The sequence below is a fragment of the Hipposideros armiger genome, unplaced genomic scaffold, assembly GCF_001890085.2.
Source record: "Hipposideros armiger isolate ML-2016 unplaced genomic scaffold, ASM189008v1 scaffold_454, whole genome shotgun sequence".
In the NCBI taxonomy this organism is placed as follows: Eukaryota; Metazoa; Chordata; class Mammalia; order Chiroptera; family Hipposideridae; genus Hipposideros; species Hipposideros armiger.
In genome coordinates this window covers 1,185,834-1,203,981 of record NW_017731804.1, presented here as the reverse complement: position 1 = coordinate 1,203,981, position 18,148 = coordinate 1,185,834, and the positions used below count along the sequence as shown (strand labels likewise).

The 18,148-nt window shown below is 47.9% G+C and overlaps 1 protein-coding gene across 1 annotated transcript in view; it reads right to left on the bottom strand.

Annotated features, from left to right (window-relative positions):
- The window catches only part of DISC1 (DISC1 scaffold protein), a 280,109-nt gene that overhangs the window by 64,204 nt on the left and 197,757 nt on the right, over positions 1–18,148 (bottom strand). Inside the window, exon 8 of the mRNA XM_019665835.1 lies at positions 7,244–7,304. Coding sequence (XP_019521380.1) covers positions 7,244–7,304 — 61 coding nt within the window. The remainder of the gene's footprint in view (positions 1–7,243; positions 7,305–18,148) is intronic.

The window sequence follows — 18,148 nt, the reverse complement described above, 5'->3', positions numbered from 1 at the left end:
CTGATATTGTTTTACCTTTTATTTGGTGTGTGGAAGGTGTGCGGAAGAGGGGGTAGTCTTATACGGCGAGTATATAACAAACTCTGTATTTTGAGTGAAAATGTTAGGGGGTCGTCTTATACGCCCAGTCGTCTTATACGCCGGCAAATACGGTACTCTATTATTGGCCCATTTTAACGAAGGAAAATTGAGCCTTGTAAAGATGTATTAACTTGTGACAGCTCACAGCTCGGAAGTGGCCACACGCAAATCTAGTCAACCTGATTCCAGAGCCCGGAATCTAACTTCAAATCTAAATGTCTCAGGTTCTCCACAGTCGTCAGGAGAGGACACTTGCTGGTTTGGGTGGTTGGTTTTCTTAATGGTGACACATCAGGAGGAGGGAGACCCTTCATGTCCATTCCTGCACATGGGCACTGCTGCTCCGAAGGGAAGAGCCCCACTCTGTTAGCCGGGGGAGGCCAGATGGGGTTGGGGGTGGCGGCTTCTTCTCTCGCCTAATCAGGGCCTTGGGGTTTGAGAAGCAGGAGCTCTGTTTTCTCTTTCTGAAAACCTGAGTGTTCTGGAAACTAAATCCTCCATAACCGAACATTTCAGGGGAAAAAGTTCTTTCTGAGTAAAAAGTCATCCCTAGAGTTTGCAATGAATTTAAGGCAAATGTAGTCCTACAATGTTTATTATAAACTAAATCATTTACATATACTTTTTAAAGTGTGACTTCATTTTATACTCATGTCAGTCATCCTTAACTCAGTGTCTCGAATAGTAAAGTACTATGGTGTGAGTCTAAGTCCCCTATAAACGTCACCAATATTTTTCCTACTCTTGTTTTTCCTTCCTTTTTTCTACTTTTTAAAAATTCATGCCATCTTGTTACATTTTACGTATTGTTTTTGTATGTATATGTCTTTATATATTTAAGTATTATTATTTTAAGTATATCTAAGGGTTTTATGGTTTGAGAAGAAATAAGGTTAAAAATTAACTGTGAACAATGAATGATTACATGTTAAGTTAACGGCTATGTAGAACTTTGTACAACTGAGTGCTTTACATTTTCTTAGCACTTTGAATTTCAAAAATCATAAGGTATTTTAGATCATTGTTTCTCCTGGAAAATCAGACAATGTAGCCAAATTTCTTCAATATTCAAAAGTGGGCAGATCTAACAATGGGTATTTTCATGAAGGCTTTCATGTGTATGATGTATAGGATCAATTTCTCTGATTTTAGAATGAAAGCGTGGGCTTGCTACCAATGGCTCTGTCAACCAATGAAGGAGGTCACACGCATTCCCTGTGTGTGAGCACTGAGTCCTGAGTGGACAAATGAGGTGAGAAGGCAGAACACAGACAGATAAAAAGAAAACTCATGTCCCAGGGCAGTGTGATCAAAGGGCAAAGGAAGAGGTAGACAGGAGACAAGATCAGAGCCAGAAGAGGGAGAAGCCACTGTGGGCCAAGGGCTAGTAGAAGTCAACTCAGTGGAAAGACCAGGGATGCAATGGGTTACCCAGTATTTGAATCCTAACTGTCTCCTTCTGCTAAGGAGAGGAGTGGGAGAGAGAGAGAGAAAGGAGAGGGAGGAGAGAGAGACAGGCAGAGTGAGAGAGAAGGGAAGGCAAGGGGAGGAGAGAAGGGAAGGCGAGGGGAGGAGAGGAGAGACAGAAAGAAAGGAGGCAAATAGCAAACAACCCCCAGCTGAGGATGGACGTGGACACTGGAGGGTCATCCGCACTAAGGAGGGGGAAGAAAGAAGCTGAGAATCTCTTTCTGAGATGCAGCGGCAACACCAAAAGGGATCAGAGGCCACAAAGAGACAGTGAGAAAAACACTGAGCTCCTCGTGAAGAAGTGAGGTCTGGGAGAGCAGGGACCTGTCTGGTTCCGGGTCAGGAGGGAGAGGAGGAAGGCACATGTCAGCCACAGAACAACAAAGTAAAAGTACGAACAAACAAACGGCGGTGTCCACATGCATCTGTTTTCCTTTTCTTTGGACCAAGGGGGATGGGTGTTCTCACTGCAGCCAGCTGCTTATCAACTGGCTGCCTTCTTACATTCATTTCCCTGAACCACTTTTGAAGTAAGTTCACTGTGGGTTGAAGATGGATTGTTCCAGGTGCCCAGGAACTTGGAAATGACCTTGGGTGACGTGGACTGGAGAGCAGCTGTGGGATCTCCATTAGGAAGCAGGTGAGCCACCTCACGCCTGCCATGGAACCCAGCATTGCTCCGTCACATTTCGAGTGGACTCCGAGCGTGAGGAGGCTCAGGCTTCCAGATGCGTGGTTGTGAAAGGCCACATGCCTGAATGAAGCTCATGGCTTCTTCCCTGAAGTCACTGAGAGCTACCACACTATAAATTCCGTTTTCTGCTTTTGTCATCCTGTCCTTTCAGCATCATGTCTCTGCCCCTTTGTGTAGTCTGAGTGCTGACTCTTCTGTTCTAGAATTAACTCCTCTTTTCCTCTGTGGATGTGAAGACAAAGATGGCAGCTGGATGGTCATGTGCCCGGCGTGATATCTGACTCAGTATTAGAAAACCAGCAAATGACTATTATCTTTAGCACTGTCTGATATTGTGTTATGATGTGTGTACTCATCAGTCAGAAAATGATGAACATGCACGCTAATGTTTCCTAAATTGTATATGTGTACTACTACTACTATATACATATAGAACATTTTCAAAGACAAAATTTAAATGAGTAAAATGAAAAAGATTAAAATTCTAGAATGTTCTCCCATTCCCTCGTGGCCATCTGGTGTGCAGCTGCTTTGGGAACAAGAGCTCTAGAGACCCATTTTCAGCCCTAATTCCCATCTTCATTAGAGCCTGGGCAGTTGGTCATCAGTACTGGCTTTGGGCCATGACTGGTGGCTCGGGGAGCCGTGGGTGAGGGCACCGACCTGGTCTCTGAGGCATGCATTGGTGTGTCCTCTCAATGGGCACTGTCTGTGCACAGAGCTTCTTGCCCACTGGACAGCACAGCCTTGCCCGCAGGACACCGCCTCAGCCTTCCCTACGCCCTGCATGTCTAACACTGTGCTGCTTACACAGAAGGTCGGTGCCATTTTGCCGAATGATACTCTCCACTCCAGTGAGCGGTCTGACTCCCAGGTCTCGCCGGCGTCTGGAGTGAAGGCAGAGCTATCCAGGCAGACAAGTCGAGAAAGTGGCAGAGACCCAGCAAAGCCACATGACTGCCCCTCCCTGAGGCCACCCCTGGATCCTTGAGCAGAGTGAGCTCTCCTAGCTACCATTTCCCACCAGACTGTCCACACTGGAATTTCAAGATAATTACAAGCTAAACATTAAATTTTTAAAAAAGAACCAAATCACCTTTAGAAAAATATACCAGTGTCTAAATTTCAAAGTGAATTTCAGATAAAACCAATGAGTTCTTGATAGTTCCTTTTAAAGCTAAGAAGGGCCTCTAGAAGCTATCTACTTCCATTCAAAACAAGTTTTAAAATGATTTTTCTGTTTTCTTTTCTGATTATAGAAATACCACACACACACACACACACACACACACACACACACACACACACACACACACAACACTTGAGATACACAGAAGAGCACAAGCAAATAAAAATATCCTAGAATCCACTAAACTGCACCCATCATTTGCAGCAAAGCTTTTATATTCAACTTCAGGTGTGGGAGAAAAGGGCTAGAACTGAGAGATGCTAGAAAGAAGAGAAATGTTCCCATTGGCCACATGCACAAGAGAATTATACATAGAATGTGTAATAATTGATAAACTAGACATTAAAGCAAGGTTCGGCCATAAGGGTAAATTAGCTAGGCCCAAGCAGCACTCCCATCTATTGTCTCTGGAAACAATAAGCCTGAACGAGTAAGAATAAGTGGGGAAAGCTCTTTAAGAGTAGATGTTTTTTTCTATTCTATTACATACCACTAAGATTTGATGGCAAGACAAATGGCACTATATCTTCTTAAGCTGCCTTCACTTTTTGAATCTAATAGTTAAGAATACAGTTTCAAGATACAATTGCTATTTTTCCATTCATTCTTGCATTACATAAATTTTATTGAATGTCTACCACATGCCAAACAGCGTGCCAGCCGCTTGGAATATAAAGCAAGTAGGGCATGGAACCCGTCCTCGGAGAGCTCACAGTCTCATAGAATCAGACAGAAGACATTTTAACAAATTGTGTCAGGGGCTCCCACTGTGGGTACTGAGAAGGACGCAGGAGGAGGCAGAAACACTCTAGAGAGATGAATATTGTGCAAACCGTACTGGCTGCTAAAAACTGTTTTTGTATTTTAAGATGTTGGTTCTCTTGGAAAGAACTGTGATGATGATGGGATCATGCAACCATCACTCCTCAGGCCTCGTGGGAGGACGGGTCTGTCCCAGGAGGGACACCCTGACCATAACCACACTCTCCACAGCATCCAGTCCAGCCTCCTGCTTCTGAGGCAGCAAAACCTCCTACATGTATCTCAAGTCCCACCAGTTCCCAATCTTCTGCTGGTGCTCTACCTACTGCTGGGGGCAGTGGGTGGGGGTGACAGGCCCTGGCTGTTTTACCCTTCTCTATTCCAGTGATTCTACCATACTGGCCCAAACAAATTGGGGCCAGGCCTCCTACAGCTTGAAATGGCAATGGAAGGAACCCTGAGGAAGAAGGCGGTAGGACGGGCCAGCCACCACCCTGGTCAGAGACTGCTGAAGGCCCCTCAGCATCGGGTATACGTGAGTTGTGCATCCATGTGGCTAGTGGCAGGCAGAGAGGTGGGAGGTGACAGAAGATGAGACTGGGGTGTCTGTAAGTTGCATTCATTCATTCATTCATTTATGCAGCCATTCATTCAACAAGCATTTGTTGGGCACCCAACACTGTTTAGCACTGTTGAATCACTGAGGATAAGACAAGATAGACGACATGTCCAGTACCTGATATTAAGTACTTTGAATGTGAGGAGAATAATTCAGTGTAAGCATATTACTCACTCTTGGGGAGTCATGGAAGGCTTCAAAGAGGAGACATCGAAAACTTAAAGGGTGAAAAAGACTTAGATGAGGGCTGCTGGGGGCAGAGCTGGGAAGGCCCATCTGAGGCCACGCACAGGGGGAGGTGAGAGCAGGCTAGAGAGGTGAGCGGGTACATGCCAGCGTGTCACGGCGAAGCAGACTGTCCAGTCTCAGGCCACACATCTGACCCTCTTGCAGATTACTTCAAAGCCCTCAACAGTGGGTTGGACCATATGAAACTGTTGTTTTTCTAGGTCAAGAATGGCCTGAAATCAGTAATTTCATATGGTTCAAGCTAACAGCTTCCCTGGATAATGTATCTCCTGACCATTTCCCCTCCTAAATTAGTTTCTCTCCAGAACAAAACACAGAGGCATGGGAAACAAGAGACTCAGAAGGACTGGAGCCTGGCGGTGACGGGTGGTGATGGATAATACTCAAGGACACACAGAGGCCACATGGAAGAATGCCAGGAGCCACCGAGAGACTTTCAGGCTTAACCCTTAGGACTATGGAGATGTTCAAAGACCAGGTTTGCATTTTAAGATGGTTGCCCCAGGCCACCTGTAGAAAGGGCAACACTGGAGACAGAAAAACATCAACGGCAGCTCTTCCAGACACTCAGTGGGAGGAGGTGGTAGCAGGTGGGCGTGAGGACACTCAAGAGGCCACACTGGCAGGACTCAGTAACTGACTGTCAGCAGGAGATGAGGACAAGGAACAAGCGTGAGTCTGTGGGCCTGCACCAGCAGCTGGTGGGAGCTGACGGCCGTGCCTTGGGCTGGACACACAGCAGAAGGAGCGGGCTGCAGGGGGAGAAGGTGAGTTCTGGGTGTGACTGGCTCATCAGTGCTGATGACAAGGACAGCGAACATCCCATGAAGCAGGAGACCAAGGGACCGACCACTGGTTGACTGCCAACTACATGCATGCCCTAGGCACAATGTCTACTAAAATCCACACACTGACCCAGAGTAGGTGCCCTTCCTTCAGTCTTCCGGTGAAAGACACTGAAGGTGGCCGTTACCTGAAGTTAGGTAGGTGATCATACCCATGCTCTTAGAACTTCAGCCTGCTACCCAGCAACCTGGCGGAACAGAGAGGTGCATGGTGCTTATGGCTAAAAATTGGTAGCCAGAGTTAAGATCAAGAGGGACATGCAGAAACCTGCCTCGGAGCACATGGGAGGCGAGGAGGGGGGCTCAGAGCAAGGCTCCTGTCCAGGTGAGCATTCTGCTTTCTAAGGAGAAGCATTTCCTTAGAGGACACCTCCTATCTCATGTATCCCTTACCCCACACCCTCCACTGACTGCCATTGTCATATAGTTCCTCCCCCTCCATGGGGCACTGAGGCAGACAAACATCAGCCAGCGGCTGGAAGAACGTGTTTCTCAAGCATTAGCATAAATCCTGAGTACCCTGCTTGCTGGTCCCAAAGAGCACAGCTCAGCCAGGCAGCACCTCCTAGCATCTCTGAAGGAGAGGCGGTACGTTCGCCAACAGCATTATCTCAGCAGACAAAGGTCTGAAGCACAGCCTACTTAAAGAGTTATTTAACAATTTCCAAAATAGTAGCAAAACAGTCTCCATAAAACTCCATGACTCCCAGGGAGCCAGCACATCTGACATGCTCAGACTTGTTTCCTTAATTAGAAGCAGATCCTGGGGACTGGCGTTTATTTTCATGAGTACAAATCCACAAAAACCAGAAACATCTTGACAGGCTGCAGCGTCCCTAACGTTTCTCAAATCTGAATTCCTAATTGGGTTAAGAAAAGAAAAAAAAAAAAAGCAACCAGGAATTTTCACGCTGGTTTTGATTCAGGATTCAAAACAGAGCCTGTGATGTGCATTTTTATATTGTTCCAAAATTGGTATGAGCTGGGTCAAAATCCATAAGACCCCCTCCAGGCATAAAAAGAAAAGAAAACCAGACCAAGGCATGAAGTCTGAATTTAACAAACCAAAGAAAAGTCTTCTTATGGAACACGAACACTACCTGTGATTGCCCCACTTTTAAACATTTTAACCTATTTACTTTTTATAAGATGAGAAAATGGCTGGGAGGTGTTTGTAGGACACCTGCTTCTTTCCTTACAAGAGTCAAAGGACTCCTTCTGTGTGCTTTGTTTTGTTAATTTATTACAAAATTGGCTGGCCTTCTTCACTTTCTCTAAATTCTGCATGACACAGGACCCACCCATGCCTGTAGTAAAGGGATTACTCCCCATACCTGTGCAGCTTGTCCTCCAGTGCCTCCGTGTACTTCGAAGTATTCTCCTTCACACCAGTTTCTGCGAAACAGAAATCCAAAGTTGATAAAACTGTAGCCAAAGACTGAACAAAGTCCAGAACTGCTCAACTAAAAGCCAAACGCCAAAGGATCGCAAACACTGATAATGCCAGCATTCCATCCTTGGAAAACACTCGAATCCACTGGAGTGGCTGCCTGGAGTGACGTGTTGGAAAGGGCCTGAGGCCCCCGGTGTCAATGCAGGAGCCGGAGCTGTGCTCATCGGGGTCTGACATAGATGCCGGTGCTCTGGGCCTTGCTCCCTTCCCACCTGGCAGCCAAGAGCTTGGTTGTAGAGTGAGAGGGATGGAACAAGAGGGAGCGGCTCCCATCCTACGGATGCATGAAGCACAGGAACGTCACAGTGGCAGCAGGGGATCGCAAACCTTTATTGAAAGACAAATGCAGGGGCAACTGGGTGGCTCAGTTGGTGAGAGCACGTGCTCTTAACAACAAGGTTGCCAGTTCAATTCCTGCACGGGATGGTGGGCTGCGCCCTTCCCTCCTCCCCCCACCCGCAACTACATTGAAAATGGCAACTGGACCTGGAGCTGAGCTGCGCCCTCCACAACTAAGATTGAAGGACACCAACTTGACTTGGAGCTGATGAGTCCCTGGAAAAAACACATTATTGCCCGAAAAAAAAATTTGTTAACCAATAAAGTTAAAAAAAGAATGAAAACGAAATAAAGTAAAAAAAAAAACGAAAACGACCTGAACTTTGAAAAAAGAAAGACAAATGCAAATGGGATCTGTTCACTAAGTAGATATCGATCGCTCAGCCTCTGAAGCTGTGAGATCAGCTGCTACTAGAGACAGACAGTGTCTTGTAATTACTGCATGTTGAAGGAATAGATGGTTATTATGGCTCAACAGATCAAAAAGGCACTTGACTAATAAAAAAAGATTTGGTGCATTTTGGGCAAGTTCAGTACCCTCTGTTTCCTCCCCTGAGCACTGCACAGGGATTCCCCTCCAGGTGATCATGGGCAGAGACGAGAGTATAAAGCGCCCGGAAAGGCAGGTGGCAGCAGACAAGTCTCCATCGGCGGGTGGTTGTATTACTGATGTTGTTGCCATTTGTATCATGACTGTTATTATTGCTGCTGTGGCATTTGCCGTTATTTTATTTCAGCCTTTATTCTCAAATGTCGTTGATGCTGAGGGGCTCACTAACACTCAGAAGCATGCTTCCTGTTTCTGGGCCCAGAGACCCTGCCTGGGGGACTCTGCACCCTATTTCAAATGGTCAACATGTATGTGATGGGGCAAGTGACAGAATCTAACATTGGTTTCTCACTGGAGCACATAGCAACCTTTTCCATAAATCTTCATCATAATCGATAATCCAAAAATATCCTTATGAGTCTGGTTGGAAAAAAAAATTACCGATCTACCCAGGAATACCATTTTCAGTGTCCTCAAGGAAGGCAGGAGGTGAAGTGAAGCAGGTCTAACTAGGTTTTGCTGCCTTGTGTCTCTTATCTGCATAACAAAAGGACAGCAATATTTGTCAGGAAATTGGTACCGGAAAAAAGGGACAGCCAGGCCGACCTGGCATCAGACTCAATGGAGCAGTGACTCTGAAACTGCAGCCCCGCCAGGCTCCATTGATAAGGTCAGCACCTTGAGGCCAGGACAGTAGGAGCACAGGTTTGAAAACAGAAGCCAGAGGGACCTCGTCAGTTCAGTACTCATCACGAATTTTGCCAAGCAGTAGCCAATTTGTTGGAATTTTCTAAAAGAACTTAAGCACCAAGTGAGGCCTGATCTCATTTTATAAATATAAGTCATCAGATTTCAAGAGTTATTATGTAAGGATCAATTTAGGTAAGATTAACTCCCATTAGTAAAATTTTCTGGAAGAAAGATGTGAAAAACAAAAGAAAAATTTTAGAATTCTGATAAATGTTTGAGCATCTAAAGTTGTTATTCTTCTATTTGAGTTAATGACAGAACTTCTGTTAATTTGCTTGATGAAACCACATATGGAGATATAAGCAAGACCCAGGGAAGTGAACACCGCAGAAAAATCGATTGCACTTAGATTGTCTTGATAGGTGGGATGGAATAAGACTGCGTAGGACCTTGAAAGCTGGCAGGATCCGTTATATGAAATGCTACACAAGTCACATTTTACGTCAAACAGTAAGATGGAAATACCAGCCATGAGCCCCTGCTGGTACCAAAGAGATCTTGACTATCACCCTGGAAATCCAATGTGTGGAGGAAATATATGATACCAAGAATGACATCAATTTAGCTAACATTTTATTGAGCATGTCCTATGTGTCAGGTACTATTCTAAACACCGACTAATAATAGTATCTCTGAAGCAGCTCCATTATTATTCCCATTTTACAGTTGGTAAAACCTAGGGACAGCGAAGTCACACAGCAAGTGAGGGGTGTCGTCCCAGGGCCCACTGTTACAGAACTCGTGACTTCAATTTTAGATAACATAGTAGGAGCTCAGGAAATGCACACTGAATAAATGCATGTGAAATTCCAGCCACCGATGAAACGCAGAAGGAGTTCCAAGACAGAAAATTCATGAGGGACCGAAGATTGGGCTGTAAAAAGTCAGAGTTACAAGGAGTACTGGGAATTGAAAGATGAGCCATCAACAAATGAAAACTGTAGGGAAGCATGGTAGTAACATATCAGCATAAAACAAATGGCCATTGTGTAATAGACATATATATATATATATAAAGGTAGGACCCAAGGTGATTTCAGAGTAGGTTGCAATGAGAAAATGATTAATAATTTACTGAAGCTTATGTTCACATTAGTTCACTCCTTCCAATAATAAGATGTCAAATTCATATGGTTTTACAAACACATTTTTATCTGCATCTATAGATTTGCTCATTTCCAGCATTTTCCTGTGGCCGCTATGTATGGCGGTCACCTAGATAGACCTCTCTAGAGCGGGTTCCTGAGTTCAAAAGGACATGGTCCTTCCCAGGTATTAGACTAGTCAGGGTAAATCCTCCAGGGTTGTATGTAAATCCTCCAGGGTCGGAACCCAAGAAATGCACCGTCACTGCAATGGATTCACTGCAATGGATTCACTTCTCATCGGGGGACATCGTTCAAGTGTTGGTATTAACTCTCTCTTTTCTCCTGATGTTGGTAAGAGATTTGTGAGAGAAGAAAAGTAATTAGCTGTGGGTCCTACAGAATTAATGAACTGTGACCAAGACCAGGCTTTTCTTGAGGGTTGTATCTGACTCCCATTCTTAGACCTATCTCACATTTCTTAAATGCACCCCCCATTCCAGGTTGTGCAGTAGGCATTGGGGCCGCAGAGATGAACAGGAGAAAAGCAGCTTTGGTGACAGTCAGCCACATGAACGAATGGCTGACAGAAGAAAGGAGGTTGGCGGGATGGTAGAAACATAAAGCGGCTGTCATTTTGGGAGCAGAGATCCAGCCAGGCTTGTGGGGGTGTGAGGATGCCTCCCGGAGGAAGTGCATCAAGTGGAGACTGAAAGGATTTGCATGCAGGCTGCAGCCAGCGGAGGCGCGGCTAAACCAAGTCAGCAGTAGCACATACAATAAGAATGTCTGCCATTTAATGTCCTATCGTTTTCCTTGCCCAGTAATTTCCAAATCATTTTTCCCTACCCTTACACTAAGATTACCCAATGTAGTCCATGACACCAACTCAAGGAAGACGGGGTAACTACAGAAAACGGGCCGGTCCAAAAGCACAGGCTCTGAGTGCCCGCCACTGCTGTCCCCGTCACACTTGCAGGTGGGTGTAGAGATCAACTTCTTTGTCCAGATTTTCTCTGGGCAACGTGAGTGGGGATGCTGCTATGGCAACTTCAGGGGCAACCAAAGGGCAGACAGTGGGGCAGCTTCCTCAGAACTGCAGTGTCAGCATATGCCTCCTGCATCCATGAAGAAAGCAAAACTAATTATTTGAACTATGTTTATGCTTCTGCTTCCCTGTTCTGTCCTGTGTGATGGTGTGTGGCTGCAGCTGCCTCTGAGAGCCCTGCCCTATTGTCTTTGAACCCAGAGCACATCGCAGAGACTTGTGAGTCACCATACTCAAATCAGTAGAAACCGCACCTACTTTGAAAAGATGGGAAGAGATAGTGGACCGGAAAAGGAAGGAAACATGAGTAGAGAAGTTCCAGCAGGTTTAAAATGTTTAATATTTAGTGAGTGCTCATGCTATGTCACAGGTAAAGCCCAGGTTCCAATTTCACCTGCTGTATTGCCACCAATTAATTAGGTGTCATCTGATACAGTAATTCTCACTTTCCCTGTTCAGACCTGTTCCCACATGCAATCTCTCCGTGCCTTTGAAGAACACAGCCAGACAAATCAGCACTATTCAATGACAAAAAGATAAACCAAGTGCACATGGTATGGAAAGAAGGTCAGAAAAAAGCTAAGACTATCAGTTCCACAGCCTCACACTATACCCGCAACAGCCCCCCACTCCCACGTCCCAGCCCACCAAACATTTCCACTAAGTGAAAAGACAGGCTTCCTCTCCCACTGCTCCCGGTCAACAGCGGGGAACCTAGGTTTGCTCCCTTGCTTTCTAGCACATCATCAAAGAGTTGTGACCTGGAGATTCAGTTACAGAAGTTTAAAAATTGCTGAAAATGTCCATTTATTTGTCTTGCCTGGAGTGTGCATACACTCTCATTCACCTTACTTCCCTTCAACATGCACGCACACATGCACACATCTGTATATATACACACATGTACACACACGTGTGTACAGTGCACATGCACGCACACATGTACATGGGTACACATACACACATGCACACATCTGTACATATACACATGTGTACACACGTGTGTACAGTGCACATGCACACATGTACACGGGCACACGTATGCATATGTACATATGCACGTGTATACATGTACATGTGCACACATATACACATGCATACACAAACACACACATGTATACTGTACACACACACACTATTTGCTTCTCTTTATAGTTTTTGATAGAACAGGAGTAGAATTTGGAACTTTGTTTTCAAAGTGGAATAGTATTTTCTTAAACAATTTGTGTTTTAAAGAAAGAGCCCAAATCCACACTTGATCTTCTTAGGCTCAGGAAAGTGAGCTCACCCTAGATGCTCACACGTGTGTGCATGATGGCCTTTAATTCTCACAATAACTCTCTAAATCCCTTTTGAGTATAAGGAGGCTGAGGCTAAGGGAAGTTAATTAAAGGAGTAAATAAAAAATTCAGACCCAGTTCAATTTTATGCCAAAGCCTGCATTTTCTCAAATACACAATCCTGCTGCCCAATTATGGTGAAACATAATTTATGAATTTCACTGAAGGAATTCTATATTTCACAGGAGGAAAGAATTTATTACTCTCTTTCTAATGCAGGGCTTTACATATGTAACTGCTACCATTTAAAACTGAATCTATTTGACACAAAAACATGCCAGGTCTGATCATCTGTCTGAGCTACTGCCTTGGACAAGGGATCCTGGAACGTGGGCAGGAAAACTCAGTGTGCTCAAGGGCAAGGACCCGCCACCATCTTAAGCTCCTCCAATCCCCAGCTACATGGTGCTGTCACACAGGAGGTGCGCCCTCTACAGTAGCCTTAGGAAGTAACTAGGCACCCAGCCCAGGAAGAGCTGCTCCTTGCAGCCAGGATAGCGCTAAGGAGGGGAGAGAAAGATTTTAACCGCACCGACGGCCCTGCTGACCAGTCCACGGCCATCGCACCGCCAGCAGAGGGGTCACCCACCAACACCTTTCCCTTCTGGGGTGCTAACCCTACCCTCCCTGCCCGCCCTTCGCAGGCCTGCCCAGCACTCACCATCTTGGCTGAGTCTGCCCCAGATCAGGGGGCATGGGCGTGAACCAATCAGGCTGCCTGCCCTGGAGCCCTCAAATCCGCACTAACTGACGAGGACCTTGGCTCTCCAGCACCAACGTTGGAAAGCAAGGGTGGGCAGCTGCCTGTGGCCACAGGTCAGTCACAGTGTGAGGATGAAGCTGACAGTCAGAGGTTAACAGAGAGGAGTGAAGGAGAGTCCTGGCAGCTGCCAAGTGCCAGCCCAGTGTCCCCTGCCTCTGGAGTGGTGACCTGGGTCAATACAGTGTCTTCAAGAATCCTGAGATGTACACCGTTACTCTTTCTTGCCCCTCTCCCTGGAAGACCCTCCTCTGTTCTGCCTTTCTGCCCACCAAGATGTGCTCTGGGCCACGAGGCCCTTTGTGCCCTGCAGTCCCTGTCCCCGTGGTACTCTCTCCTCGCCTGGGCTCCTATAGCCTTTCAGACCTTCCCATAGCCATTGAGTTCGTGTAGGGCCACGGCTTATCCTCTCTGCTCAGATCATGAATTCTATCCTCTCTAAACCCTGAGTGGCCAGCACAGCCCTGGGCTCAGAGAGGGTGCCCAGGTGCCCACTACATCATGTGACACCAGCTCCAGGCCAGGTGCTGTGCTGGCCACTGGGGAAGCCACCATGAAGAAGATAGGGTTTATATTCCTAAGGAATTGACAACTGGATGAGAAGACAGAAATCAGAACAGATTACCAGGATGACAAGTAACTGAGGTCATCAAAGAATAAATTACTGGAGGGTGGAGAAGAGGCACAAATGCAGCCCAGCCTGAGGTGAAGAAAGGGGCCACGTGGGCTCCCTGGAGCTGAGAAGGAAATGAATACATGGGCATGTTTCAGTTTCTATTATAAACAAAGCCAAGTGTAAGGAAAAGGAGAGGCAGAGGTACGATAGGAGTGAAATAAAGAGAGAAGGTTTCAAAACTCCCATATTTCAGCACTGTCATCAAGTGCCACCAGCATCACAGAGCCACCAATGTACTGCGCACCACTGCTCCCGGGGTTGTTTAGCAGGCACGAAAGAGTGCAAATCCAGATGAAACGGGCTTACATGTGAATTGTACAGACTTTCCCAGTCTCTCACAGGCTGGATAAGGGCTGGGGAGGGGCCGCCACTGCAGAATGGTGAGTCTGTCCCAGGTTGAGGAGCATGGACGTGAACCAATCAGGCAAGGAGAAGGACCTGGAGTTTGCTCCCATTCGAGGCTCTGAACCAAGGGCGTGCCTTTTCCAACCAGTACACATTACATTATCTTCCTCTAAGGCATGAGAGCAGCAAACTCCAGGTCCCAGGGGACCCAGCTCACAGTCTCCCTGCCCCCTCTACTATGCTCATGAGCCCAAACGAGCAAGAGGTCGCAGGCATATCAATAAGACATCCCCAAGAAGACAAAATACCTGTGAATTGAACATCGAAGTCATGGTCAAAAGCAACGGCTGATAAATATTCTATACGCGCTTTGGAAAGGTTCTATGGAGTTTTCTCATTGACTTGCTTTCTCAAGTCTTTTACAGAAGAAGTTGGTGGCGGGGGAGGGCAGGAAGGCCAAATTGGCCACAGAGAAACATAGGGCGATAGGAGCAACTTTCATCTTGGGGACAATTTCACAAAAGTAGGGATTTTTGTTGACTATGAGATTCCTTCCACCATTAGTGACATCCCCCCAACACACATGCACACATTGCCCACGTCCAGGCACGTGCCATTGCTTTCACGTGGCCCCACGGCTGGGCCACACGTGACCAGGCACATCTTGTAACACCAAACCAGTGTGCCTGGACTTTCCTTCAACATGCAGGTCAGGCATGGGCGATGAGACAAATACATTTTGAAAATTAACAGGAAAAATATGAATCGTTGCAGCTTCATCAGGAAAAACACATGCCAGGTGAGAAAGAAACAAGCAATATAAAATCTTGCAGGAAAACAGCCTGATGAAGCCTCTTGCTTCTGCCCAAAGTGATCCATCCTCTGAAATGCTTTCATTCAGGATTGCACTCAAACCTACGAGGAGGGGCCCCAGTTCCAGGCCCTCAAACTGGGGCAGCCCCATTCTGGGCCCTCAGACTGCCCCGCCCACACAGTGAGGGGTCCAAGGCCGACAGACATGCCCTTCCAGCCCATGCCCCTCCATTCCAGCTCATGCTTTTGGGACCCAGGACACTGGAATCCCCTCCCCCCAAATGTCCCTGGGCCCACTTCTTAACCTCAAAGAAGCCTCTTCCCCAGGCTGGCGTCCTGAGGTGCACAGCACTGCTGGTATGTGTACCCCAGACTGAGGGTGCACAGACCCAGGGTGGCTGTCTGCAGGGCTTTGTGGAGGGGTACTGGAGTTAGGGAGCAGTGGGGTCATCAGGGAGTGCTCCTCAGCTTAGTGCCTGTGGGAGTATGGGGGAGGGACTGCATTGGGGGAGCTGCCGTACACACTCCACAAATGCCTGTGCCCAGTCCCCAGGGGCCCTGGAGCTGGGCAGCCCTTCAGAGCTGTTCGGAGCTGTAACAAAACACCAGGCTCTTATGCCCTTGCACTGACTGGGTGCTGGCTCCCAGCGTGACCTTGGGCAAGGCTGTTTTCTTGAGTCCCAGCAGTCCCCCAAAAGGCTGACATCTTCCTGCAGCACCCGACATCCAGAAGAAACAGGTGCCTCCTTCCAGAAGCGGGTCTGGGCAGTGCATTCCAGCCTTACCACAGAAGGGTGGACAGAGCTTGGGCAAGCAAGCTGGGGTGTCCACACATGTGTATGTGAGGTGCTCACCAGGAGAGACGACAGATATGGGAAAAAGAGGAGGTGGCCCCTGAGGGGCAGGCTGGCGGCCATGGCCTGCTCCCCCTCCCCCACCCAACCCCTCACCCCTGCCTCCACTTCCTGGCACAGAATCCAAGTGATCCAAGAATCCTAAGTTCATACCCCCTTTCCCAGCAGTAAAGAAGTTACACTTGTCAGTGTATTAACCATATTTTTATTTGCTGATGCTTTGACATCTGGGCCTTGCTGACCCTGGAGGGACCGCCCCTCCCAGAGGTAGCCAACTCACCTGAGAGCATGCCTTCCATATGCCAGCCAACCAACCCAGAACCACACCCCACCACCTCTGCCATGGTCCTCACGCTCTGGGCCACTCCCCCCACCCCAGTCCTCAGGGCAGGTGCCAGGCCACCAGGGGCAGCCCTGTGCCCCAGAGCCCAGAAGAGACTCACGCCAGCCAGTCCTCAACCTGAGGACCCTGCCTCGCCTGTTCCTTCCACAGAAACCACAATCATGCCTCAGGCTCACATTTCCCTTCGCTTCCTCTGCCTCAAGACCAACCCCGGTGCTTCCCCGTGGCCCCCGTGGCAGAGCGTGTCCCCTCCTCTTGGGACTGTAACAACTATCTTTTCTTTTTTTTTTGTTTTGTTTTGTTTTGTTTTGTTTTTAAAGATTTTTATTGGGGAATTGGGGGGATGGGAACAGTGCTGGGGAATTGGGGGAAGGGGAACAGACAAGTTGCTGTCGTTTTGTTCTTCAATCTAGTTGTGGAGGATGTTGTTTCACTGGCCCAAGTTGGCACCATCATTGTGCTCTTCTCTGGCGAGGCAGATCAGTCGCCGGCTTCTGGAGGCCGCTCACTGCGGCTGCTGGCCGCTCACGCTGGCTGCTGGCCACACATGGTAGCCCATGGCAATCCACTGCCACAGGGGCTGCAGCCTATGCCTTCGCCGGCGACTCATGGCAGCCCAGCTCCAGGTTGAGCTGTTGTTCAGCATCTCAGCTGTAGAGGGCAGTGTCACTGGCCCTCATATGTGGGATCCGAACCGGGGCCCTCTGGCATCCCAAGCGAGTTCTTAACCATCGCGCCACTCGGCCGGCCCACAACTATCTTTTCAATGGCAGTCGTCTCCTGATCTGTCGGCCTCAACACACCTGAATAATAATAAAACCTACGTTTTAAAACCTCAGGTTAGGACAACAGGACATGCAGTGTCTTGCTGTTTACTAGACTGCACCATTAAGTAATCAGATGCAGGTACAGGCGCTGTGAGCTGCGCCTCTGCTGCAGCCCCACGTGCATGAGCCACGCGCCTTCTCTCACCGGCATCCGCAGTTAATTCTACGATGGAAAAGGGAACAAAAGAGACAAGCCTTATCAGCTAGGAACAGGACACTATGAAAGAGCTAGGTTTCAGCTTTATCAAAACAGCTGACAGGGAACATCATTCTTGATCTTTTACATCTGGGGAACAGTGTGTGAGGACACTGGCGAGGCACCCTGCTGGGAGGAGGGTCAGGGTGGGCGGAGTGGGGTGCTCAGCACCCGGGACAGTGAGTTGGGCACCCCCCACCCAGAGTGCGGCCCCTGGCTGCACCTCTGAGGGCTCTAGCCTGGCCCCCTGAGCCGTGTTTTGGCATCTGGCCACTACAGGTTCTATTCCCACACCATAGCGCTGGAGGTGAACAAGGCTGAAAACTAATGGAAGCCATTGGTGCTGTCTACTCCAGGGCCACTTGGCAGGGACCCCGACGGGAGGAGCCACACCTCCCCACCTTTGCACTCGCGAGAAAGCCCCCAAAACCCTGGTTAACACTCTGTGCTGGCCTCCCTTTGCCCTGGGAGCAAGTGCTGACTCCTGCGTAAAGCTGCGGCGCTGTGTGGCCCTCACTGGTCTCCCCATCCACGTCTTGTCCACGCATCACTTCCACCCAGATCTGGCCTCATGTGGCCACCACCACGAGGCCCCTCCCCTAATGTTCCCTCCTTAGAGGCCACTGCCCCTACTGTCCCTGGCTGCTTGCCACCTCCTGTCCTGCAGGCCATAGAGCACCTTTTAATGATCTCATCTGTGGGTTCTTCTAACTGTGGTTGCTGCTGTTTTTCCTGATTTCATTTTTCTGTCTCTCCCATTCGAATTCGGGTTTCAGGAGGACTGTGCCCTGCAGTGGGTTGTTATTGGCTCCATGACAGTGGGTTGTTTATTGGCTCCATGGCAGTGGGTTGCTTATTGG